The sequence below is a fragment of the Rhamphochromis longiceps genome, linkage group LG6 (genome assembly GCF_057381845.1).
Source record: "Rhamphochromis longiceps isolate RC_006_pf linkage group LG6, R_longiceps_female_GT1.1, whole genome shotgun sequence".
NCBI lineage: Eukaryota > Metazoa > Chordata > Actinopteri > Cichliformes > Cichlidae > Rhamphochromis > Rhamphochromis longiceps.
Genome location: NC_140562.1, coordinates 28,765,957 through 28,793,158, shown reverse-complemented (window position 1 = coordinate 28,793,158; position 27,202 = coordinate 28,765,957). Strand labels below are relative to the sequence as shown.

General features: G+C 41.1%; 2 protein-coding genes across 6 annotated transcripts in view; one reads left to right on the top strand and one right to left on the bottom strand.

The window, feature by feature from the left end:
• The window catches only part of atf7ip (activating transcription factor 7 interacting protein), a 31,136-nt gene extending 13,053 nt beyond the window's left edge, over positions 1–18,083 (top strand). For 2 of the 5 annotated variants that reach the window (XM_085410085.1, XM_085410086.1), the window contains exons 2-14: positions 8,638–8,690; positions 9,588–10,103; positions 10,240–10,690; positions 11,557–11,738; positions 11,970–12,107; positions 12,232–12,303; positions 12,394–12,464; positions 14,103–14,167; positions 15,698–16,378; positions 16,467–16,568; positions 16,656–16,733; positions 16,897–16,982; positions 17,246–18,083. In XM_085410085.1, the coding sequence (XP_085266211.1) occupies positions 9,594–10,103; positions 10,240–10,690; positions 11,557–11,738; positions 11,970–12,107; positions 12,232–12,303; positions 12,394–12,464; positions 14,103–14,167; positions 15,698–16,378; positions 16,467–16,568; positions 16,656–16,733; positions 16,897–16,982; positions 17,246–17,707 (2,898 nt within the window). In that variant the 5' untranslated portion in view covers positions 8,638–8,690; positions 9,588–9,593 and the 3' untranslated portion in view covers positions 17,708–18,083. The remainder of the gene's footprint in view (positions 1–8,637; positions 8,691–9,587; positions 10,104–10,239; positions 10,691–11,556; positions 11,739–11,969; positions 12,108–12,231; positions 12,304–12,393; positions 12,465–14,102; positions 14,168–15,697; positions 16,379–16,466; positions 16,569–16,655; positions 16,734–16,896; positions 16,983–17,245) is intronic. The other 3 variants (XM_085410090.1, XM_085410087.1, XM_085410089.1) reach the window with 3 other exon arrangements.
• Positions 18,084–23,567: 5,484 nt separating this feature from the next.
• Positions 23,568–25,490, bottom strand: LOC146668207 (uncharacterized). Its single transcript, XM_085408618.1, has 2 exons — positions 25,236–25,490; positions 23,568–24,675 (listed from the first exon to the last, which is right to left on the bottom strand). The coding sequence occupies exons 1-2, from the start codon at positions 25,469–25,471 to the stop codon at positions 23,568–23,570; spliced, it is 1,344 nt and encodes a 447-aa protein (XP_085264744.1). The 5' UTR covers positions 25,472–25,490.
• Between the last annotated feature and the right edge of the window lie 1,712 nt (positions 25,491–27,202).

Sequence of the window (27,202 nt, the reverse complement as noted above, 5' to 3'; positions counted from 1 at the left end):
GTGGGGGAGGGGTTCGGTGCTCTGTTGTCAGGCTGTGGCTCTGACTTTGTGTGCTAGCTGTAGCTATTTCATACAATGTGACCAAAACTCAAATTATTCCACACAGCCTTCAGACTCTTGAAAAAATAAAATGGAGCAACTACATGCAGATGTTTTGGTTCTGCAGTTAACCAAAAGTGTGGGGTTATTGTTTTTGTTTATTTTTTGTTTATTTAATGCCTTAAAATTAACTTAAGGTCGACTTTATTTTGGTGGATGGTGTACTTCACTTTGTATTTGTAACCATCCATAGCATTTTTCTGTAGTCATTACACAAACCCCGCTCAGCTTGCCTGATTCACATGGATCTCCTGGTTCTCCCACCCCCACCCTTTCCCTAGTTTTCTTCCCTTTTTTCCTTTTACCCAGCTCTCGCTGGAGTCTAATTTGTCACAAGAAGGGGGGGGAGGCACAATCACGCGTACAATGTTTGAGAAATGGTAGGCAAAAAGTCAGTGCTTTTAAACGCAACAGTTAAAATCATGTCAAAAGAAATTTCCTTTCTTTTGACTACTTTTCAGAAATTGGTTTCTACAATACTACTACTACAATACTACTACAAGACTACTTTATTTATATTTTCTACTGTAATTTCCTTATTTTTTTACGTGTTGTTTTTATTACTATGCGCTTTGGGGTTTTCAGCTAAGGGAACAGTTAAAGGAACGTCACACACTGTCTTGATGGCAAATAGCTGGATATATGTAGATAAAGGAATCCCACTGGAGAGAGGAATGATCAAATATAGTGGCAATAGCTTGGTCCCCAAGTTGATCTGTCCACATGCCTGCTGAACAAAAGTGAAAACTAAATCCATAAGGAAAGCATAAAAACTGACTGTGGCAGGTGGCAGACTATACCTGATGGGCTGTGTTCAGTTTTATTGCTGTCGCTGAGTGAGTTCAAACTGCGACTGCATCCACTTATAGATGAATTATGAATTTGACAGCATATCGAGAATGTGTTCAAGGATAAAGTCTTGTAATTGCACCTGTTTCTCTGGAAAGTATCGTCAGTACCATCATGTGTACTTGAACACATTTTTTCCTTTTAACAGTTTTGGTATTGGACGTGCTCTTCCCTTCTAAAGTGTCCACGTTTGAATGTATCCATCTAAATGTTTTCTATACATCTCACCCTGTTCAAGGTCTTGGCAGACTGGAACCTCTCCTGGCATGCATACACTATCTCAGAGCAAACATCTGCGCACTTTTTCTCAAACCTCTGGGTGATTCAGATTTTCCAGTTCACCTGACTTTTCCATCCACTGTGGTTGGAAACTGGAGCTTCAGAGTCCTAGTATTATAATATTAAGAAAGCTTTGATTGAATTTGTGTACGAATATTTTAGATTGTGTGACAGCCATAGACCCAAGGTTGCTACCTGTTTAGGGGAATTTTGAAAATTTTTTCCTGTGTTTAAGGATATAAAATCACTTCAGCTAACATTAAATGTTTTGGTCAGACTTTACCACATATGATTTTTTTTGTTATTGTTGTGGTTCCTACTAAACATGAGATCTTGTTGCCGGTGTAGCAGGCAGTAAGAGCTCAGTGTGCCTGCGCACAGCAGATCAGCGTGGCCATTTTAGGTTTCATTGAATCCAGATGCAGGAGGAGAGGGTGGGGGAAGGGAAGACTGCGCATTCTGCGCAGTAATGTAGGAATGCAGGCTCTGACCTCACTGGCTGACATCTATCTCTCCCCCCCCCCCCCCCCCCCCCCCACCACAGTATTTAGCCTTCATAAAAATGTCTAATATCAGATAGCAGTTAATTGCTTTTTCAGTGTATAGTTAATCAGAAAATAAAACCAACAACATCTTGAGTGTCTGACAGGCTTAGACAGCGAAGTCTCAGGTTTACTGGTTGAAGGACATACGGCAGTCTGAAAGAGAAAAGGCGTTATTTTATTACCCAGTTCTTCAGACTTATAAAATATTTAGCAATATTTGAGGTTGTCGAGATTTTCTTAATTCTTCAATCCTAGCTTAGGGTGGTAGTGAGCAAGTGAGCACAAGACTTCTGGTCTCTTGTAACAAAAATAAGCTAAACCAGGATTTACAGTAGATCACTAACATGCAGAGATAACACTCAGTCGTCAAATTTGCTGTTTCCTCAAGATCTACGTATGCATATCAAGATTTCTGCAGATACGCATTGCTTTCCCCCCTCCCCCCTTCTTTTTTTGTGGGTGGGGCTTGTTATGTGATCTGATCCAGCTTGTACTCTGCATGCTCCTCGCAGCAGCGCTGGTGGCCATTTTGTGTTTCTGTCATGGAAGAAAGGAGGGTTAGGCAAAGAGTGCACTGCAAGCTTTTATTGACTCTGGCAAGAGGGCTGTTGATGAAGACAGGTGCAGGTTGAATATGAATGACAATTTAAATAAAATTGTATTTCTATCCTACTTCATCTTATTTTGTCGTTTTTGTGTCAAATCAGGAAATTACCATAAATAGTTCTTTTTAATTTGATGAATCATTCAAAGCAAACCTAATTAGAAGAAGTGATTAAAAAAATGAACCATGTAGGCTTTTGATTTTATATTTTTAGGTGTGTGTTCTTTGTTCCTCTTGAGTAGAGGAACCACCCCCGCATAGGAATGGTTTAGTCTCATTTAACAGCAGCCCTCCCTGCTGAGGGAGAGGCTGGGCGGGTAGAGGCTGCTTATTGTGTCAGACTCTGCTCTCTTTTTTTTTTTTTTTTTTTTTTTCTTACTGGATGCAGCTAGCATGATACTTTGGGGCTAAGAAAGCACCATTTATTCTCAATAAAAGATATATACACACACTTTCTTTCCTTTTTTGCTGAGATAATCTTTTAACATTCAATAAAAACAATAGACTGTATACACAGTTTGGTACAAAATTGCTTAACTGGCTTGTTTGATATGTTTTAGGAAGACATTAAAGACGTTTCAGCGGGTCTAGAACATTCTAGCGGTAGTATTTTAGATAAAACCAAAAAAAACTTCTGGTTTTCCCTTGGTAATTCTGAAAGTGCAGTATTACTTCAAAAAGAAATAAAGTAAAATTTTCTTTGTTTGAACGCCCCACCCCCACTTCCGCCCTACAGCAGAATGGTTCAGCCCATGAGCAAGAGGGAGAGGCTGTTCCAGAGAGAGCGCCTTTCTCTCTCTCTGTGTGTGTGTGTGTGTGTGTGTGTCTGTCTGTGTGAAAGAGACAGATGGAGAGAGGGGGAGGGTGGCTTCAGCTTGTTCTAGGTTGAGTGTCGAAAGTGTGCAATTTAGCGCTGGTTGTGCAGTGCTAGCTAAGCTGAGACTAAAGTGCACATTGTGCTGCTTTTTGTTGTGTTAGTGACTTTATTTGTTTTCTGTGTTGTTGCTTTTCATTTGGTTGTGTATATATAATGTAATGTCACTTCTTTTTTAACTTTTTTTTTTTTACTGTTTGGTTTGTCTTTAGCACAGACTGCGTAGTAGCTTTAGAGGAAAAACATAGACTCCTCCCCTTTACCTTTGATCGTCCTCTGCTCAGTAATTTATCTGACCTTCAGTGGATGCCATATTTTCTAGAGTCATCCTGATAAAGGTGAACACATACAAAAAAATAATTTCTATCATTGTTTAGTATTGAGGCTTTTGTTAATTTTTTTTTTTTTTTTTAGAGATTTGGCGCATTGAGCTGTTTGGGTTTGTTTGGTCCACTCAGTTTGATTTTCAGTTTCAGCCTTAACAGTCTAAAGGTTTAGGTTTTTTTTTTTTTTCCAGTTCTGTTTTGAAAGTGTGAATACAGTGAATACTAAGCCAAAGGATGTCTGTGGAGATGGTGCAGGGCTCTAGGTTTTGAAATATTTCAACAAATTAAAAAAAATCAGTAAACCTTTTGGTGCCTCTACCTTTCATCGGATCTTAACACATCCTGCAAATGTATGGTCATCTTATCACTGAACAGAAAGGAAATGTGATCCTGATTAGCGTGTGCACACTGTCTACATTATACATGGCTTAAATTGTTTATATCTGAACAATATGAATTCATGTTTATTTAAGGTTTTTTGGAGGGGTTTTTTTTTTTTTTTTGCATGTTTTGTCTTGAGGAAAACATTACAAAATTACTGCTTTCTGTGAGACCTATCCCTAAGGTACTAGTGCACCGCCTGTAAATACTTATGCGATGGAAAGAATTTAAAACAGCTATTGTTTCCCCCTCCCTGGTTTCTAATAAATTCAACATTTTGTGTGAAAGTGTGGCATTTAGCATGGCCAAGAAGAGTCCTGTGAGATTATGTTACAGTCTGACTCCGGTCCTCAGGAGTCATTAGAGAGCGTTGAAAACTGTGGCTAACACGGTGCTCAGCTCAAGAACAGCAAGTCCTCAGGTTATTGGAGTAAACCATGGCCGATCATATATGTATCCAGTTCAGATTAATTCTATCAAAGATTTAGCAGAGAGCCCAGAGGGAGCAGTAAAATTTTCCCTGAAAGGGCTTAATATTTTTAATTGCATAAAAACAGTGGATTGAAACAGTTTAATATTTTTAACACTGCAAGCACAGAACAGCATAAAATACTGTGCTTTCAAATAAACATAATGCCCTTAACCTTTTCATCATAAATGTCCTCTGCCGGTGATGTTTTTAATAAAAGGACAGATCCCCCCCCCCCCCCTGCCCTTTGTTAAAATGGTTTGTCCCGTGCTGGCTGTAGATTTCCATACAGTGGACTAGTTTGTGCTAGAGTTGGGGGATGGGTGTTGCCATGCAACAGTCTGTGCAGGGTACTTTCCCTCTGTCTGTGCGCTGCTAGCTAGTGTTGTCACTTTGAATCACCTTGTTGTTGAATTGTGCTATACAAATAAACTTGCCTTGCCTTGCCTTGCCTTGATAATCACTACGCTACATTTAAAAATGATAAAAGGATTAAACTTGCATGTATTTATGGCAAGCTGTAAATAAATCTTGCTACTGTGACAGCAGGAAGGGAGGAAAAAATTTAGCGGCTCATGTTATGCAACAAGACACGTTGCTGTGTCAGGAGTGCTCAACAGGCTTTTCATTTGAAAATGGTTTAATTAATAGCTAGTACAGACTTTATAAAGACTTTATATGACTGCAATGTGCTTGATGGACTGGTCCTAACTGAGCCCCTCCTCTCTTTTGTAGTCTGCTGTTGGCCTCTTACCCAGTGCCTGCTTCACAGTCAGTAGGCCCCAATCCTACATAACCTGCTTTTAAATTGTGGGTTTTTAAATTAGTTTTTAAAGTATTTCAACAGTTAGAGTCTCTCTGTTATTTAAGTTGACGTCTTTTTAAGAGATCTCAAGTTCTCCTAATGAGATTTTTTAACTTGAAGATCTAGAAGATCTTTTAACTATGTTTTATTTTAATAGAAAGAAAGATTTTTTACTTCACTCAAAAAGGTAGCATTTCGACAGTCTGTCATCATCCCCTCAAAATGTAAGTTGTAAATCTCAAATAACAATATACTGTAATAACACAGCTGCCCAACTGTGTTGTCTTAGTCCAAAGCGGGCTTTCTTGGCTTGAGTTGCTGATAAACACGTGTGTTTTCTTTGAACTCACTGGTTTATTTGTTCATGCTGACCCGTGGTACACTCACACACTGTTTCTAGTGTTTAATGGTGCACAGTGGACAAACAAACAAAGTAACGAGGGATTTAACATTAACTGAAATCTGTAGGTCAGCCAGAGATGTGACGATGAATAACTTCGCGCTTCGTCACAAACATGCTCGACAGCGTGTGTTGGTGGAAAGGCCAAGATGTTAAGCCAGGTTGTCTTATGTTGTCTTGAAAACTGATGATCAAGATGTCATTAAGTATGACCGTGTCTTCCATCTGTACCAGCGATGTTCTTCCATGTTCTGAAAGAGAAGGTTTTGATGTTGCATGTAACCACAAAGTATGAATGTCAAGTCTTGATTGTTTGCTTGGCTGCTAAAAGACTGAAGAAGGTTAGAGGTTTTCTTGCTGCAACACAAACTCCTCTCCAGTCTCTCAAAGCAAGTGACCTTGCTTCTGCTTTATTTGGAAGTAGTTATGCTTGTAGTCGAGATTGACAGAGTTTGTAATCGGCAGTTTAATGACTGCTTATCGGGGGCTGACACAGTGAGTTTCAAGGAATACTTCTAAAGGAATGAGCAGCTATTTTGTAACTTGGAGTAAAGATTTGTTTAAGTCCAAGGATGGAGTCTGAATATCTCTCCATGGCTCTTTCCTTTGATGCACCCTCTGTAGCTTCAAATAAATGAAGCAGTTGCTGTTCATATTTAGTAAGCTGTTAGTCATAGCCTGGCTTAGAAAACATTGCAAAAATAAAACGCAAGTGTTAAATTAAAAAGTGCATCTGTGCATAGTAAGATCCTTGAACTCGGTTTAATCACATAGTTGTGTTTTTAAGGACACAGAAACAGTGGGTGTCTGCTGTTTCAGTAGTCAGTGGATTCTCTCTTGGGAAACATTCACAACTTGTATGAATCGTCATTTAGTGATTTGAATTCCAATCTATAAACCTTCATGTGTTGGCTTTCCTATGGGTTTCTGTTGTGTGAAGTTTGATTAACGTTGTGCTGTTTCTGCTGATTTAGGATAAATAATTTTAAAAAAAATAGTGTTTACCTTTTTTGGCCTAATTTGGAGTGAAGATTAAATGCCACACCCTGATGCTACTCATACATGTTATGACTGCTTTCTGCACTTTACAGGGGCAAGATGACTAGTTCTCGTAGCTGCAAGCAACTATTAAAAATCTATGCACTGAGCGTTTATACACAGAACTGCGCTTTTTTACAGTCTGTGTACATTTTTAAAGACCATAACAATGATTAATAATAAAACCTGACAAAATCGACTCAATACTTTTTCTGCTTGTTTTATAGCAATAAAAAGGTTGGATTTAAAGATCCCTTTAATAATATTATCAGCAAATAACTGAGATTATGTTTGGCTTAATTAGCACTTTCTTTAAATGTTCTACAATTTGTTCACAATGTGACAGCTTGCCGAAGTGTCAGGCTGAATAGAAAACTCTTGCTAAGCAGAGTTGTGCTGCAACCTGATACACCTGAATGAGAATCCTTCTCAGCTAGCTACTGAGAGCTCGGGCTGACATTAAACAACAGATCCAGCGGCCATTTTGAGTTCCTGCACTAAATCCAGGAGCAGTAAATGAGGCCGTGGGACGGGGGAGGGGGATAGTCGGCTCTGCGCAGTGTGCAGTAACACTGGAATGTGAAGCAAACCAATAATTGTTCTTGCAGTTTTCACTGCTCCACATATTTGTGAACGCTTTTTTAGGAGTTTTTTTTTCTGATTCTTCTTGTTTTTCAGGTCAGATCTTTTTTAGGCAATTGTATTGAAATGCTGCCTTACTTATTTTTAGAACAATAGGAAGGAAAACAGCAAGAAACATGCATGCTCATGTAAAAACAGAGTAGGGAAGGCCTAACATATTGAACGTGTGTACAAACATCTCACTGTGCTGCTCAGCATTAAAGCTGGAGCTATACGCTCAGTCCACATTAGTCTTTGTGTTTTTCCATATACATGTGGCAGCCTGCTAAGCTTCAACATACACAAGGCTAAATGAGAGATTTTTGCAAGTTGAGGCTGTTTTCCCTCGGTTCTCTCTGCACCATGTGAGTACTGCAGTAGCAGTAAAGCTAACCAAGTTTACAGTGTGAAACTGACACGGCTTACTGCTCATTCCTGGTCGGAGTTTAAAGGTTTCTCATGTAGTAACCACTTTTTATGTTGTGTTTTTGCACTGAAACCAGTATAAAGACATGGCTGTTTGAGGTTCCTACCATCTGAATGTCTGTTTTTGCTTTTTACCACTAGAAGCGACAGTCTGATCTTAGCAGCTGGGGGAAAAATAAGACCAAAAATATAACAAAACTGTCAGTGACTGCATGTTTTTGTTTTTTTCTTCTTACCTGTACATAATTATGTTTTGTTTTTTGGGGTTTTTTTTAAGTTCAACCTTTCTGCAGTAAAACATCTTTTTCTGTCCATCATTCTGGCAAACCACTTTCCTGTTTTGCGTCCTTTTGTGTTAACCTTTTGTGTGTTTGTCACCACTTTGGCGACCTTCACCAGTTTGTCACCACTCTATTGGTGTTCTTCTTAAGCCTCTTGCTTGCAGATAACTGAATAATCGCCCAAAATATAATTGTGATATTACGTTATTGTGTTTACCTTTGAGTAATTTTTGCCTTGTGAGTTACTGAATTTTGAAAAAAAAATAGTTTCGAGTTTTGTCACGTCATAAATACTATTCCTAAAAAATTCCAAATTAAGGCAATTTCATTTGCTTTACCAGCACGAGTAAGCGAAAGCTGGTCACGACCGATAATTTTACACTGCAGAAACAAATGTAAGGAAGAAGCATCAGTCTTATCAAAATCCGGGATTTAGTGTCCTTAGTCTACTTTACTGTATGCTATTTTAAATCTGGATATAAATAAGTATGTTAAAAAATACAGTAATTGACATAATTGCACTTTTAGTTGATGCAATTCATATTGACCTGGAAAAATATATCACTTTGAAGCCAAAGAGACAGTTAGAGCTCAAGTTACTAAGACATTTGCTAACAAATTATTCTCATTTGTCCTTCAGGTTGTCGACAAGTCCTGTATTAAGTCCATTGTCAGGAACCCTTTGGCTTGAAGGTGAGTTCTAAATACTTTTTCTATGCTACTTAATATTATAACACATGAGTGTAAAAGAAGAAAATTACTGCAAGTAAAGTATCTCCTGCACACAGCTCAGGTTCATTTTTACTTCTGACACCCATAAAATGAAGGTAAAATCAACACATGCTTCCACGCATATAAAATAAGTAGACATGAAATGAATCCTTGTAGAATGTGACAACTAGCCTTAACAGTAAATTGTGCACAACAATCACAACTATACGGAAAGTCCTTCATGTTTTGCATAACCCTTTTGCTGCTGCCAGCACAGACTGAATGGGTCCGTTCTGATTTGCTGACGAGGGAACCAATAGGAGGATGGGGGGATGGGAGGAAGGTTGAGCTGCTGCTGTTGTTAACTCGTGCCACTTCTGTTCTCAGGATTGGGGCTTAGGTAAACATGAAATCCGTAGTTTTTCAGAAAAGTGAGGTAGAGGGGATTTGCAGAAGCAAGTTTAGCTTTTCTGACTACCATGAAAAAAGGTTTCCTGGCTTACTGAGCTGCTTGTTGACTTAAGTCACTGTAGGACAGATGAAGCAATGTGTAATCAGATGGATGAGTGTGATTTGGCTTGGATGCTGAGTTAAATTTGTAGTAAAGGAACGGGCTGCTAAGGAACCATCAGTTTGGTGCAGAGACAGCTGTGACAGAAGAACCTTCCAGAAAGAAAAAGCTAATGCCAAAGAGCTCTGCAGTGTCCTCTAGTGTTTTCTCGGAAACGGTGCACCCAATACTGTGCAATGCGTAAAGATCAGAATCAGGAAAGGTTAATTAGCGGAAGACACTGTGCCATTAACTTTTACAGCTCTGGGTGTTGTCTGTTCTCATTAATCCCTTCTGAATGCATGTTATCTATTATCTCTACTCCACAGGCAAAGATGGAAGTTATTGTGACAGAAGAGAAGAAGAAGATTTTCCGCGCCAGGAAAACCATGAAGATCAGTGATAGACATCAGCTGGAGAACCTGCACAGCACTTTGCTCACTGTGGGTACAAGTTTGTCCAACCCATCTCCACCACCTCTGATGAATGGAACACATAAAGAGGACGGACAAAAAGTGGGCGACAAAGAGCAAAACAACATCCTGGACTTGAACACTCCCCAGACTACACCACCCGTCTCTCCGACCGCTCTGAGCTCTCCCACACCGTCCCTGTCCCTAAATTTGTCTCCTTCCCCTCCCTCTTCAAGTCCAAAAGGACTCGAAGAAATGACTGCTCCGAGATCACCAGTGGATCCTCTAAATTTTGAACTGAAAAAGGTAGAAGAAGATGAGAAGAAAGATGGCACACCATCATCATCAAGTGAACCTGTCACAGCTAGAACAGACTGCAAGGGACAACAGGAAAAAGACACTGAGGTGATCCCAGCTGAGGAAAAGAAGAAGGTAAATGCATGGAAACATGAACAAAACTGTCAGATACCTTTATATTTATTTTAAAAAATTAGTTTATACTGTAGTTCGTATTGAAAGTGGAGAGCCCGAAAAACGTTTAATTGGTTATCATTTTTAATTTTCTCAGGAGGACCACACTGTAGAAGAGGACCCAGCTGTAGATTTGGCAGTGGACCCACTGAAAGGTTTGGATACACCTGTGCCACCTGCAGTATCTGACTTCACAGAACCAATGGAAACAGATAGTGACACTACAAAGGAAATGGACACTGAGGCTTCCACAGCCAAAGTACCAGATGAAAAGCCTTCTTCTCCTAAATGTACCACTTCCGATTCTTCCTCATCTTCTTGCTCTATACCCAATCCAGCTTCTTCTTGTGCGGACCAAAAACAATCAGTGGAAATCAAAGATGACATAAAAGAAGTAGAGACTGACAAAGCGGATGTGAAGAAAGGCTTGACGTGTGAGGAAAAGATGGAGGTGGGCTCTGTAAAAGTGGAGCCCAAAAAGGAAAAAACTAATGTGGGACAAGCCTCAAAGCCATCTCGACCATCGTCCACTCCACCATCTGATACAGGTATGAGATGGTGGATGTTGCAACGCAAAAAGCAATTATATACTACATGACATGTGAATAGGATAATGTAACACTGTACTCAAAACATAAATGATTTGATAAGATTTCAAGTCAGAATGCAGAATCCTTGCATACTTTACCATGGGATAAATCGGCTTCCTCTGATCCTGAAGGGAAAAGTTGGGTGGTTTCTTTTTCGGAAAATTGTCACAGGAAATTTATCATTTGAGGATTTTACTGCAATAAATTTCCTGGATGATATTGCAGTTTGATACGTGGAACTCTTTCGCAGTTCTTGGAGTTGGAGGAAGTTGTGCCTTTTTTCTGTGTGACTGCAGGAGTAGGAAAAGATTGCAGTTAGTACTCTATATTTGGTGTTGTTTTTACTTGAGGGTAGGGACTCATCCAGCACAAGAGGACCCTTTGTAAGTTTACAGGGATTCGTTTAGACTTCAGTTCATATGCTGATTGGTCAAACAAACAGAAGAAGAAAAAAACACCAGGTGTAAACACTGGAAAAATGTTAACCATGTAAACAACGGCTCTTATTGCTAGCTTGTAAAAAAGAAAACGGCGTCACAGAGTAAGGAACCACTGGTAAAGTCCATATGAATATGGACTCAGTTTATATTAGGACATGCCTTTGATTCAATTACTAACTAACCTCTGATCAGCTTTTACATAACTTCAGCGTTCATAATGGCAGTATCAATAGAAACAGAAAATAAAGCCTTCAGAGGTATGCAGTTCTTTTTGAGGGCCCCGGGTCACTGAAAGGGAGACCCAACAAATGTTCTTATTGAAAGTAACTGTTACTGGTTCTGTGTTAAGTTTAAATATTTTGGTGTTTGTCTTTGTTTGCTAAGCAGTGAAAGAGGAGAGGAGCTCAACCTCGGGACTGAAACGCACTTTATCGGAGGGCTCTGAAAAAGATGGGCAAACTGTAAAAATAGAGGGTAAGAGGCCCAAGATGGACCGTGAGGAGTTGGAGGCCCAACTGGAACTTAAAATTACTACAAAAGCTGGCAGTCATCATAAACTCGGGAAGGTTTGTATTCGAGTATTCAGATATGCTTTTACTCTAATAGCTTTTAAACACTGGTTGCATTAAATCCATTCACACATACAGCATAATTGATGCCGACTTCATTTTTTTCACAGTGCTCTGTGGCCTTAATTATAATAATTTTGACTGATATAGCTGAGCTTGGATAAATATAAGTTTCTCTTCACCAATTTTCCTAACATTTCATCCCTTTCACCTCATTCTTCTTCGCAGATTGTGCAGCAGTTAGTGGAGGAGCGATTGAAGGTGTTGGAGCTCACCATTTTCGACAAACATTTCCAAGAGCTGAAGGACAGAGTAGACAAAATTGACTGCGCCACTAAACACCAAGCTGCCATTAACACACTCCAAGTGAGTGCAGGTTAACTTTTTATGTGAAATTAAATTTGTCCCATAAGGAGAACATGTTGGGCATTGGAAGATGCTCTGCTTCCATTTGACAAGTATCTAAAGTCTACTTGGTGTTTCTCTTCAGGCCAAGATTGCCCGACTATCAAAAAAGTTTGGAGAGGCTAATCAGGTATCGGAGAATAAAAGGAAACAGGAGGTAAGATGTTTTTTTTGTAACTTGTTAAAATGTTTTCATTTGGCATGCAGGTGATGAAAAATGTTGAAACTTCTTATTTGTTTTCTACAGGCACTTGCTGCTGTTGCTGCTGCTACTGCTGCCAAAACGGCAGCGGTTACGAATAACCCTCAAGCTCAGCGGTAAGTGTTCAGGACTCATTTTCAGTCTAGATCCCTGTCAGCTATGCTTTGTAGGTTAAGTCATGTATTTGAGAGGCAAATCTCCATGGCTTTTTAAAAAGACATTTTAGTCCCTTCAGTGGAAGTTAACACCTTTTGACAGTCCACTTGTCAGTCTGATTTTGAGGTTTCAAAACTGACAGCATCAGTGTATTTAAACATGTAATCTTTGAATCATACAGCAGTTTGTGCATGATGATATTTTGTGTGAATATAATTTTGCTTTTGTATGAACGTGACAATACCGGACTAAAGCAAGTACTTACTACACACGAAACCGTTACACTGTGAATAGTTGACATTGTCCCGGGTTGCTAAGTGTAATCACTAGATTACAAACAAATGGACAGAATATCAATCTTTACGTCCTCTAAATCCATACTTTTTTGGAAACAAGAATCCATGTCCCTTGTTCGGTTTGTCAGGACCATCTTTTTGAAAGTCTTAATTTCGCTCCAAATATTTCTAAAGACTTGTTTGGAATAAACAAACACATGCCCCAGTGTGTGTTTTGCACCTGCAAAGTAACCCCACATGGGTCCAGGTCCTGAGTCTTGTGACGTTCTACAATATGAAGCCTGAGCGTTTCTTCAGGCAGTGCAGAGTGTAGTTAAAACTGCACCTCTCCTCCCAACAGCGTGCTCCGTCGACAGACAATAGAGCCGCAGCCTGAGGTGCCCAGAGAGGGATTGGTGCCCTCTGTTGATAAGACTCCGGCACTGTCTGTCAAGATGGAGGGAGAAGACGAGGAAATGGAGGAGGAAGAGGAAGCAGATATGTCCCGCCATGTTGCCATGGCGAGAAAGCTGGCAGAGTACAATGAAGGGAAATGCAGAGCAGACATTAAACTCCGCACGATTCCCTCGCACTTGGAAAACGTGCTCTACCACAACTGCAAGAGAAGCTCAGGGAACCCAAGACCTGACCGCTACGCCTCGTACATTTTCCGCTACTTAGTGCCATACGATGTCTACTGTGACTGGGTCGCAAAGGTCAACTACGTTGGATTATTGGGCAAAGAGGCCTTGCCCGTAAACTTGAGGAGGGCGATGAGGATGTACATTGAGCGTCGATTTCCTGTGCTGTCTTGTGAGAAGTGGAGAGAAATTCGAGACGTTATCAATGAAATACTGCGAGTAAAGAGAAGGCCGGAGTTTTTTCGAGAGTACGAGGAAAGAACTGGCATGTCGTTTTGACGCTTGAACGCCACAGGAACTGAAGCATACTGGGACAATTGTCATTATTCGTGGTAGAACATATATAAACATTTTGTCAAAATATCACCCTCCAGTCACTTAGATCTTTGTAGGTGTTCTTAAAAATTATCATGTTGAAAAGGATATTAATCTCTGCTGACAGACTTTGTGAAGTTGGCACCATGCTTGAAGTGAGCGAACTGCAGTTAAATACCGATGAATGATTTTGTGAAAACTCGGACACACGCTTTAAGTTTGATTCTCGTTCCTACCACAAAGATGACTGTGTTACATGGAATAAATCTAAATGTCAACACCTTACCTCATTCACTCTTCATCCTGTAAAGGACATAAGCAACTTCAAGTGTCAACAACTCTAAGTATCAGCAATCTTTCTAAACAGGCCAGGCTGGACTTCCATGGAGGTAAAGCAGACATCCACAACTGTTTCTTCATCCAGCACAGCAGGTGAGTAACAAAGATCTGTCTTTAATTTTTTTTATGGTAAATGTTGTGTACGTTTTGTTTGTTTGTTCTTTGACAGAATTAATGGCTTCTTGTGGGAGTTTTGAAACTTTAGCTTTTTTCTTCATGTGGGTTTGCATGTTGTTCGTTCTTTGTGTGTACTTGAAGCCTGACCAGTGTTGGATATTTGGGACCTATTCCCAGGTTTTAGGTAGTACAAATTCAGGTATTGGTGTATTGGCTAAACAATAAATGAAAATGGGATCCAGTGCAAGCTGTGACAGATAAAGCTAGGATTTGACACAACAATGCAGTCATTTCAGAACAGTTTAGAGTGATCTTCAAATAATAGACAAAGTATACTATATCCCTAATGCATACTTACACAGTTAAACAAATGGCACATTAGACTTGTCCTTATCTATTTACTTTCTAGCAACAGAAAGTTGCTTTTGTCTGCTTCGTTATTTATGAGCGGTTTCCACAGCAGAGATCCCTGCATGTTTGATTTGGCAGATTTCTTTATGGCAGATCTGATAGTTTACTTCACAAACCTAACTGTTGTGTTATTTTGAAGACATGGCTCAACTTTGCACCATAGTTTGCTCAGTTCTGATGCATACTCTGCTGCATGTGCTGCAAATAGTGGTGAGACTTTTGTAAACAGCAGAGTCAAAGCCTCTTTTTTTATTCTTTATTTTTTGTTTTTTTCTTCAGGAAAGCGTTATAGTTATTATAGTTCTGTATTTTCTAATTAGTTTTTATTTTTCTTTCATTTTAACCTTTTGTTTAAAATTCCGTCTAGTTAGTTTGTTTTAGTATTTATTTGTTTTACACTTAGTTTGGATCTTTATAATTATTTATGTCCGAGACAAGATTTAAGAAAATCAGTACAGCAGTTAGAATCAAAAAACACTGAACTTTCTGAAAATGGATACAATTTTTACCAAACATTATAAGTACTAAACTTTCTCCTACACTCTTTATTTTATTTTGATTAGTTTTCACAATTTTTTTTGGAGAAGTCTTGTTTTTATTTAGTTTTCACAATACACCGAAACCTTCAGAAATAAGAAAACAGTCGACTTCTTAGTAAGTGTTTACAATGTAGCCAATTATATATAGGAAAAAAATATTGCCTAGTTTTAATTTTCAGCAATGTTAATTGAGTTGGTTACAGAAACACCGCGAAAGTGAGCGTATCAAACTTCTGGCTGCTCTTTAATGTTTATTCCTGTTAAGAAGCCATGTTTGTAATTGGAAGTTTATTGACCATGACAGAATTACAGAAAATAGGTCATCTTACCTTTCATGTTTTCCAGGAGCAGTGTGGAAAAGTGTCATTGAATTTGTCTGCATGTTGTATTTTTGCATAGATGTCTCAAAATCTTTTGTCCATGTCATGCTGGGATGGGTTTTTAACTGCCATCACCTTTACTAGCAATTAACAAATGATTGACAGTCTTTTGAGCAAAAGTGTACCCTGTGCAGATATTTTCAAGTCTCTTCTAACAAGTCTCTTTCCCCCCCCAGTAGTTCCAGTTCCTACCGCAACCCCTGCCGCAGCTTCAGCCCCTGCTGCAGCTTCAGCTCCAACTCCCACCTCCACTTCAACTGCCATGGTTCAGCAGACCCCTATCCTCCAGCTGATCACTTCCAACTCTAATCCCACCTCCACCTTGGCCACTGGCAGTACCACCCAGAGTCAAACGGGCACCCTCCTCTTGAAGACTGCCTCTGGGAGTAGCATGATGGCTACAGGCCAGCCGCTTCTCATCCAGTTGCCTTTATCAGTGAACGGCCAGGCAGGGACACTGGTCAACATCCCCGTCTCGTCTTTGTCTGCAGCCAGCTCACTGAACAAGTCCAAAACCACTGCTTCTACCGCCACGTTTATACTCAAGCCTGCACCTGTCACGACCACAGCCACAGCCTCGGCACCAGCCGTGGCCACTGTCCCAGCCCTCCATGGCTCCAGTGCCCAGATGTCCTCTGGCCAGATCTCTCTTGCTCGTGCTGTGTATCAAGGCGGTGCAAGTGGAATAACTACACCCCATGCTGGGGTATCTGTGACCACGGCCAGGACACCAGCTCAGTCTGTCTCTGTAGTCGGGGCCATGTCTTCAGTCTCTTCACCTACAACATCTGGGCCAGCAGCAACCGGATCCACTGCTCCAGGACCTCCACAGGGGATGTCTTTGACATCAAAGACAGGTGAGGATGACTGAAGAGCACGGAGGTGCTGCTGACATTTCATTTTCCTTAACTTGGTACTAAATTTAGATTGTTTTGTATTTCTCAGACAACCAAGTTACAGTAACCGCTGCATCTAAAGCAGCTGCACCAGCGGCACGACCCAAAGGCTCCGTAATTGACCTCACCGAGGACGATGATGATGTCCAAGGTTAGAGTTGGCGAACTTTTTGTTTTGTTTTTACTTCCCCTAATATATGTTATTAAGGCTAATTATGTTATGTTTTATGGTTTTCAGTGACTGGAGTGAAGAATGCTACTGTTACAACTCCCTCACCGAGCCCACGCACTAACCCAGTCATCAGTATCCACAACAGTAAGAGCACCAAATTACACTAAACAAATTTTATCACTCTGGCAAATTATAAAGTATCTAGTAATTTAGGCAGATGCCTATGCATATGTATCCTGTGCTTTAATTCTAACTTATACATATAATCTGAGTTTCTTGTTTTGTTTGCTTTTGTTTTTGTTTTCAGATACAGGAGCAAGAGCATCCCCTCTAAGCAATCAGAACAGTTCTGGCAATCCTCAGTTGACAGTACATCACCGCCCCCCAGTGGTGGTGAGCTTTTAGAACTGGATTCTAAATATTTCTCACACAGGCACTTCACTACTTTTCTGTTCTGTAACTTCAATGTTTAAGTCTTGGTGAATTGTTATTTTAACATGATTTGCTGATGGTTGGTTTCTAAAGCTATTATTAGATTTTTCTCTGTTGAAAACTACAGCTGTTAGCTGTTTTGGGAGTTATCCAAGCACGAATGATCCTTTTGCCACAACTAAAAGGAAAGAACAAGCTGTGACACCAGATTTCTTTTTTTGCAGGATACTCCATTAAAATCCCGCAGTGTAACCACTACTACTACACCAACTCGAGGCTCCAGCATGGCGCTTCCACCGCTCCCTCCTGCACCCGCACCATCACGCTTACCCCCAGAGGCTGAACGGACCTCACCTCCTCAACAACCTCAGCTAAAGCTGGTGCAGAGTCAGACTGGTATAGTGCTCTCCTGGTGTGTTGGAGAAGTTGATCGGACCTGCGCAGCTGTAGAAAGCTATCACCTTTATGCCTTTCATCAAGATAACTCTAACAGCAATGCATCTCAGCAGCACTGGAAGAAAATTGGGGAGGTGAAGGCCCTTCCACTGCCTATGGCCTGTACGCTGACCCAGTTCCAGTCTGGCTCCACGTATCACTTTGCTGTTCGAGCCAAAGATGTATATGGGCGCTTTGGCTCTTTCTGCGAACCTCAGTGCACAAATGTCATCAGTTCCAGCTCTAGTTGAACCGTTACAGAAAAGACATAGCATTTTGCCTTTGATAGTTTATGACTTTTCACCTGTTTTGTGTTAGGAACTGAAATATTGTACGCTGGACAAAAACAAACACCTGTAAATGTCTTCCCACATAACAACTGGGCAACAAACTGACTTGGAGAGTTCAAGTGGCAAACGGTTGGTTTTGTCTGACTCATCATATGTAATGTGTTTTTTGTGACTTAAGCTGTTGTGTATATAAGTTGAAAAAGTTTGCCCCTCCTGCCAGATCAGGTATTTGTGTTGTTCGCTCCTGATCTTCAGACCCAGATCTTTTTTTTTTTTCTTTTTTTTTTTTCTTCCTCTTTTACTTGACAGGATTTTTTTTTTCCATGTAAACTAAATTGCACAGAAATGTATAAATGTGTGGTAGAAACAGAATGATAACTTTTGTAAGTTTTGTCTGGCAACCAGACTTTCACAAGCATAATAAAGAGGTTTTATTAAAGTCAGCGACAGGTTAAATATTCTGTATTTAATGCCATAGCACTCCTCTGCAGTTAGACTTTAGTCACCTAGGCCTAGAGAGCCTGGATGACTCCTTTGTAGTTCCCATAGGATTGGCAAGTTGTTCATAGAGGTTTGTGGGTGATGCTATGTGAAATCTGTTTCAAAGAATGCTGCATCCACAACGTTCTTGTGATTGCCCAATTGGTGCAGACAAATCGTCACCGACACAGTGGCGACTGCCAGCAACCACTCACCAGCTGGTTGTGGGATACATACTTTTCCTAAACAACCTGGGGTTGCCAGTGGATCACTGACTGATCCCTAGGCCTATGTGAATGAGGCTTCAGCAATCGATGTCAAAGCAACTGTCAACACCAGCTCCCAACTGGTCAGGGAACATGTGTGTGTGTAAAATATATATATATATATATATATATATATATATATTTTTTTTTTTTTTTTTAACCTCATTACCAGTGGTTGCCGGATGATTACAGAGTGGACATTAAGCCTGTGTGGCTCGGACCATACAGAAACCACAAAGCAGAAAACCAATGCCTAACAAAGACATGGACTTTGGTAACAGGATACAGAAAATATAGTCATGTGGGGACCAAAATCAAAAAGGTTATGTTATTGTCTCTGAATGTGCACAATAAACCTTGTCAGATGGCAGTCCTGTGACTCAGTGGATGTCTTATACTGGTGTTCTTCAAATGCGAGAACAAGATCAGAACAACTATTTGGATAAATCCTTGTGAAGGCATCAAGAGGATTATTGAAATGCTTTAAACAGCTGTAACCACTCCGTTATTTTGGCACAAGGCTGGCTGGCTGGTTTTAAGATTGGTCCCTGAAGCCATCCACTAGTCCATTTATTTTAAACAGCTGGGCTGGAGCCCTCTCTAAGATGAATTGAGCGACAGATAATTTGGAGATGCTACTTAACCTTAACAAAGCTGTCTCTGGACTGCAAATGGAAACCCAATGAACTACATGGAGAACATGCAGAGTGCACGGCTGACCATAACGTTCAAGCAGAGAACCTTGTTTCTGTGAGGCGACAGTGCGCTAACCACTGCTCAAATGTGCTACCTATCCTTCTCTAGTGGGACTAGCTGCACAGCCCCATTAAAATCAAAGCAGAAATTGATTCTCAGACTGCCTCGTTAAAGAGTTCTTGGGCTTTGACCTGTGGAAGCTGGTCAAAAGAAGAATACACTTGATTTTAGTCTTAGCGGAAAGAGGAACTGAAACGAACCATTCTGGTAAAGAAAATTGCCAGGCTGGTAGATGATCTGGTTTGGAATTTTAACAACAAGACAGTCTCATGTCTCCAGGAAACTGGCAATGCAATGTCTGGAAGAAAGGGAAGTAGAAACTAGCTCAGACTGAGACAAACTGTGTACATTGGCTGGCCATGAGCTCTGACTGACGTTGGCATGTCTCGGATGAGGATCTATAAACAGACTAGGTGGAAGAGGTGCAGTCTCGTTCTTATAAAGTGCTTTTCTACTCCGAACACTCAAAGCACTACATACTAAAATCCTCATTCATCGATTCGCGCAAGCACGCAAGTGCTTTCTACGTAATATTCACACTCCAATGAATGCATCAAGGTTCACTAGTTGGCATGCAGATTTGAGCAGCCAGGGATCAAGCCACCAACTTTCTGATTAGTGTCCTGCTAATCTACTAAAAAGTCCTGGCTTCAGGGATGGTATATGGAAGTGCACTTCCCTGGTAAGATTAGATGAAAATGCTGACAGGGCATGTTGCACTGCTCTGATGAAGGATGGAGGAACTCAGTCCAGAAAATCTGAAGTGCAATAGACTAAGCTCACTGCAATATGATAAAATCAACTATGGTAAATCAAGACAGAAAAGCTAAGTGGTCCTCTGGAAGTGATTGGCAGAGGGAGAGACTGGTTCACCAGATTAGGCTGTGACAAGACATGCCTGGATCCAACAGTGCTGCATCAATATAAGCCTTGGAAGATGACATCTGAAATTTTTAAATCACTGTCAAAGTCTTTAGTATCATTGCATTTTTGACTTTTTCATGGACCTCAAATTTGCGCAGTGAGCAAAATAGGTGTCAAGCTCAATCTTCATGTTGAGGATCATCACTGGTGATAAGCTGTGCCTTCAAGAGACAGAAAGTCCTCAGTGGATGAGTGGAATTTTGAGGGCATTGCATCAAGAGATAAAACTAGACCTGGAAAATATCTCTAGACTGTAACATTATGAAAGGTCCGAGAGAAAATTTGGGACAAAAGATCTGAACTGTGGCACTTTCCCATTGTACAGTTGTGCACATTCATCACAGAACCACCTTCCTCGCTCAGATCCAGGTTTGAGGCCCACTGTTTTGATGGATATGATACAATGTGCACTGAAAATGTGAACATGCAGTTGGTCAGTACAGAACATCCATAGAAAAAAAAATGGAAGTAGCAAGGTTGCTGGAAGTGGCGCAGCACTGCTCATAAAAAGTACCTTGAAGGGAATAGTGACAAAATTGAAATTGGAGCTTAATGGAGTCTTAATGGAGTCTTCTCGATGGTCTGTACGAGCCAGTGTTGGAACTTTGAGCTGTACAGGCTATAACATCACATTCACTGGCTTCACCTGGGATGGGTACCAGCCTTCATGGAAACATTTAATTAGGTCCGACCTTAGTGATGGCTTTGGTTCTTCCAGGTCATACAGAGGCTTGATTCAATCTCCACACTTACAGACTTTGACTCAGGGGCTTTTTACGGTTACTGCATTGGTTCTACCACTCACAAACAATAATGTCACTACAGCCCATCACCATTTGAGAACTGAGGACGTGAGAATTTGCTGAAGTATTCTTTTACAAATGATAGGTGTCGCCACCCAGACAAGCAGCGTGCAGGTATAATTGGCCTTTGAGTCTTCTCAGTCCATGAAGGCTGAGGGTTGAATGAGTGTTTCTGCAAATTTTGCCTAAAGTCCTTGCCCACATGTTATGCCATACAGGAGTGAGTAATGTCTTAGAAAAAACTGTGGAAAATTACGATGTAAACAAGCTCACATCCAGGTAGATATTTAAAACCAACAAAGAGATTACAGATGACTGTAGCGTGCCCTTCATTACATTTTGAGTTTGTTTACCTTTTTTCTTCATTGGCTCGTCATTGATGTTTGACATTTATTTGCTATCCACGTAAACAAGGCAAGGTTTCAAATGGAACAATTAAATTCTTTCACCATAAAGAAAGTAAACAATCTTAACTTCCAATCCAACTGCAAGTATCAAGAAACTATTGGGGTTGTCGAGATTCATATCATTCTGAGCCCTTATGAATTCACACTCAAATACTACTGAGACAGCACCATTTGCTGCCTTAAAAGATTTAGTGCTTAGGCCTTCAGTCAGATCCTGGGTTGAAGTTAAGGGTTTTGCCATAAGCTAGAAAAATAAAAACAGCAAGATGGCCAGCAGCAATGTGTCATTGTTGGAAGGCAACAATAACTCAAATATCCACTTGTTACAAGCAAAGTATACAAAAGAGCGTATCTGAACACAACATTTGTCGAGCCTATAAGCAGATGGGCTACAGCAGCAGAAGACCACAACTTCTGCCATACCTGTCCGCTAAGAACAGGAAACCGAGGCTACAATTTACGTGGGCTCATCAAAATTATGTGAGGGGTCTGCAGAGATGTTTTCTGTCCTTCTGGAGGGAAAATCCACAGCGATGATCCTGTCTCCAGACTGATTGTCTGTTGCACTCTGGCGCTGTCCTGCTTCGTGGCTGAGCCGAACCAGACAGCGATAGATCTGCACAGGACTGTCTGGATGAAGGCAGTGAAGAAGATGACCCTATGACAGGGTTAAGTTTCTGACTTGCCACAACTTTTTCCAGACAAATTCTATATGTGAGGAGCACTTTAGATCACGTGAAGTGGTAGATCCTAGGAATCTGAAGTGATCCACAGTAACTACTGTATTGTTGAGGATGGCAAAAGGTGGGAAGGTTTTTTGGGTTCTTCAAAAGTCCACCGTCATCTCCACAGTTTTGAGCGGGTTCAACTTCAGGTGGTTCTAACTGCACCAGTGGACCAGTTTATCTGCTTCCCTAACTATACACGGATTTATCCTCATTTTGGATCAGACCAATGATAGTGGTGTCATCCACAAACTTTAGGAGTTTGTGATGGTTCTTCTGAGGTGCAGTGATTACTGTAGAGGTAGAAAAGCAGCAGTCAAACTGTGAGTACGTCGTTTTTCAAACAAAGGTAAGTCAGCTTGAGTCTAGTTGAATGCGATTGATCGATTGACCTTGGCCTTTCTGATCTACAGCTGCACTGTGTAAGGTATAAAAATGCTGCAACAGTTACTGGAGAGCAGGCAGAAGCTATTGAAGGACACACAAGACTTCAGCACAAGAGCCCTGATTGGTTCCGATGGCGTGCCGGGAGAATCACAGCTTCGGTGAGGCACGCTGTATTTGCCACAAGTTTAGAAACTCCCGCCCAAAGCGTGGTTAATCGTGTGTGCTACCCTGAAAAGTCTATGTGTATTGTGCAAACAAGATGGGGACTGGAACATGAGGAGGACGCACGAAAGGCCTACACTGAAAAAATTGCAGCACTTCACCACTATCTGCAGGTTCGTTTGTGCAGTTTTATTGTGAACACACGTTTTCCTGAACTTGGAGCATCTCCTGATGGACTCACTATGCGTGAATGTTGTGGGAAAGGGTGCTTTTAAATACAGAACGGACAGCATTAAGCAAGCAGTGGATGCGCAGGATAAAGACTTCTGCCTGGAGTTAGCTGCAAATGGACTTCACTTTTAAAGAGGACGCACTCTTACTACTGTCAAGTGCAAACACAAATCTTCGTGACCAGCGCCAAGCACTGTGACCTCATTGTATGGACCCAAAGAGACATGGCTGTGGTTAGCATCTTCCCTGATGTAGACTTCTGTGAACCACGATTGAAGAAAGCACAGGAGTTAATAAAAAAAAAAAAAAAAAAGTGCCTTCCTGAACTTCGAATATTTTTCTCTATGCGTAGTGCAGCTCTGAATATCTAATTCTTTCTTTCTGGGGTCTACTTTTATGCCTGATGTGCGTAGACATGTTCACAATTTGCTTTCACTACTTTTGTACTAACAAAATACCACTTTACAAAATGTAAATAAAGAAACAAAAGATTTTTTTCTTGCCTTTCAACGTCAAAGGCGATCAAAGTAGTTACAGTGACGAATAAGTGTCAGTTACAGTTTACAAATACATTAATGTAATGACAACGTTTTTATAACATAACGCACTACCAACTGTCTTGAAATTACTATGTCTTAAGAGAAATAATCACAATACATACAGCACACGTTTACGAATTTTTAACAAGAGCAAGTTTCAGTTGTCCCTGGTTTTACCACCACACTGGGACACATGTTCACCAAAACGCAGCAAACCTTCACTATTTTATCAAGAAGGGTCACATCTTCACCCTCACATGGAAGAAGTAGATGGATTGGCATGGTGGTATGCAGCATTTTGAACTTATTGCGCAAAGTACCTATTACTCGCTCAACATGAATTCTTAGGTGGGCAATGGCTCTCTTATCTTCTATGTCCCTGGCATCGAGTTGACAGAAGCCCTTTGTATATGCAGGGATCTTAACCTCTGCACACATCATTCCCACAGGATTTCTGATGGCAAAGCCTCTGTCAGCCAAAACTACATCCCCTGGTAACAGCCTTTGAAGAATACCACAGTTCTCTGTGATATGTCTGTCTGATGCACTCCCACCCCACCCCTTGGAAATGAATGAAATTGCACCAAGAGGTGTAATCCCAACGAGGTATTTCATGGTGTGTGTACCCTTATACTGAGAGTATGTTTGTGCATGTGCCTTTAAATTTGATGGTCTTTCTGTACAAATTTCAAAACAATCTACAATGATGGCTACCCGTTTTCCAAAAATTTCAATAAATTGAGGGGGCATTGTGGCCTGTAAACAGTGCCTCTCTGGCCAGTGCACCAAGGCTCCTAAGCGGGCATACAAAACATCAATGGTATCGGTAAAGACAGAAGACAGAGTTTTGTGGGAAACATTGAATAGATCACAAAGATGCTGGACAGGAAGATCAAGTCTGAGACGCATGAGTGTGAGTAATAGCATTTGGAAATGCGACAGTTTCTGTGACGCTGGCAGGAAAGCTTTTACATTGTCAAACACGGCCAGTAAAATTGCAAAACAAGGTAGTCCAGTGTAATATCTTACTTTTTCCGTGTCATCCTTTAAAAAATGTTCATTCAGCTCTGTCTTTTTCAGTTGTGATTGAAGCTTCCTGTTCTCCTCCAACAGCCGGTTTACTTCTGCTCTGCTCTGTTCACAGCACACACAATCCTTCGTCTGTCTTGTAGCCTCTGTGTGTCTTACTGTCAGATCAAGATTTTCTACATTTGCAGTTGCTAACTCGGCCTCCACTTGTCCAACACAACTCTGGCCCACAGCCTCCTTGGCAAGGTGACTATGGTGTTGGTCTTCTGTCTGTCCAACTTGAGCTGCTCTTCATGTGTAACTGCTGCACAGGCCTCACCTTCACACTCTACTACTCCTTTATGAAAGCCTGTCAGCTACAAAGAGTACACACACAAAAGGGAAATGTTCAGCAGTATTCCAAATAAGGGCGCATGATTAATTAAAACGCTATGTGATGATTGCCGGACAGTGAGAGCACTTTTTTTAATTTTAGGATGGGGTGGTGGTGTTCTTTACCTCCGACTGCCGCTCTTTGTTGCGTTCGCCGTCTGTGACGGTCAGAATTAGATGTTAGGATTTCGGAGTGCCCCATATGGAGCGTTGGAACCCAGTCAGGATTTGTCTCATCCATTACATAGGCTGGTTTACCTACAATTACGCAAAAATAATATTAGCGTATCTATACATAGAAAGTATGTCTGCGAATTTACTCAGTAGGATGTTTGACCTCTGAGCGCATCAACATTAAAACTAATAGGCTATAAAGCTTGATTTGTACATATTTAGAACTTACCGGACTGAAAATGTCTGGAGCACACCAACAGATGTTTGGAGATGGAAGAGAACTTGATATCAGGTCTTCTCACAGCTGCTATCCAGGCTAGACGCCGTCGTTTGGTTACATCAGCAACATGAGCTCCCTCATGTTGCTTCCAGGTGGGGAAAGAATGAAAAGATAAACCGTTTTCAGGCTTGTTCCTTTGCCGGTCGCGCGAACTAACGTTACAACCGATTACACAGCAAGTACGAACCATAGCTAATGTTCTCCGTGTGCTTTCGCTCCTCTTTCGCTAGCGCTTTTTTTGACCCAGAAATATGGCGCCTCAACCAAAAATCCTGACCACGCCCCCTCCCGTGACATCACGCTTGGAGCGTCTTTGGAGCAGTCGACTGCATCCTTGGTTCACCTGTTTGGCCAGTAGGCAAACTGCAGGGGTTCGAGCAGGATTTCTTTGATGTCTTTCAGGAGTGTTAACACCATACATGCCTCCCTGCCGATTTCAGTGCCCCTCCCGATAATCTCCCGGAGCCACCATTCTCCCGAATTTCTCCCGATTTTCCACCCGGACAACAAAATTGAAAAGCCATATCGCAGAATTCATAGCGCGGCCCTGCCAATTCCAGTTTCCAACAATGGCGGCAGCTACTTAGTTTTAATATTTCTCTTATTATTCTTTCAGGGTCGCAAAATAAACTTTTAACATATTTTCAGGTGAGAATGTAGCTGTGTAAACTTCAAATATCTGAGCCGGCGAGAACACCAAACTCCCGACACATCGTTTTCAAACCCCCGCGGTCTTTCGCTACTCGGGTTAAACATGATATATAAGTCACTTTGACAACTTAAAAATGTTATTGTTTGGCTTTTTCAGTGTTTTATTTGTTCGTGAGTAACTCGGTTTGGCTGAGATTAAAGTTATTCGATTATATTAAATTAATTTAACTTTATTAATCCCTCGGGACGTTGTTTACAACGGTGACATTTAACGTTTTATGCGATAAATAAACACTGTAAAATGTATTTACCCCCCCCCCCACAACAGCCCTTTTGAATGTCTCACTAATTCTGAGGTTGGCAAGTATGGTTAACACTAGTCTTTCAAAGGACTTAATGACAACAGACATCATGGCGGCAGGATGATGGTGGAGATGATGGGGGGAGGGGGCAATAGGTCAGCACAGAGTCTCAGATACAAGGGGGGCAAACTGTCCTGGAACCCCGGTGTTCCGTCTCTGACAGAGCAGACAAACATCCTCTTCACAGATCTTTAATGTAAGCAGGGGGTCAGAGGGGAGGGAGTGAGGGCTGCTGATTCTTTTTGTGTGGATGTGAGGGTGAGCATAAGGGAGGTGTGAATAGTTGTCTTTCACATCTGCAGTAGAAGGTGTTAAGGTCGTCAGTCAATTGAGGATCCTCTTCACAGAGGGGGGATGGACTCCTGTTACTAGAATGTGCTGCAGGTCTCTCCAAACTGAAGCAGGGTCATTGGCTGAGAAGTAGTTTTTTTTTTAACTTCTCATTGTAACTCCTCTTAGCGACCCTGATCTCCTTGCTCAGCTTGTTTGTGGCCTGCTTGTACAGGGCCCGGTTCCCGCTGCTGTAGGCCTCCTCCTTGGTCTGGCACTGCTTCCCCAGATTTGGACTAAACCATGGTTTGTTATTATTGTATGTGCAAAAGGTCTCAGTTTACACCCCCCACGCACGGGGCGATCTGCACTAACTTGCTAACGGAGATTTGCAGCGTTAATGTGGTTATGGCGTTAACATCATTTTAACGAGATTAACACTGACAGCGCTAGAATAAATCTTCTTTTTTTGGTACTGGTACTGGTTTTATTTTGTTGTATTTATCGGCAATACCGTAAAAGTTGGTGCGTGAAAATATTGTTGGACATAAACCGGTCCGTGGCGCAAAAAAGGTTGGGGACTGCTGCTTTAATGTGGCCACAGTCAGACCAAGGCTCTCAGTAGCTGAGCTGCTTTG

Coding starts and splice junctions, on each gene's coding strand:
- LOC146668207 (XM_085408618.1), bottom strand. CDS start 25,471: ATGGTTCGTACTTGCTGTGTAATCGGTTGTAACGTTAGTTCGCGCGAC. Junction 24,676..25,235: donor GTGTGCTCCAGACATTTTCA/GTCCGGTAAGTT, acceptor TGTGGGCCAGAG/TTGTGTTGGACAAGTGGAGG.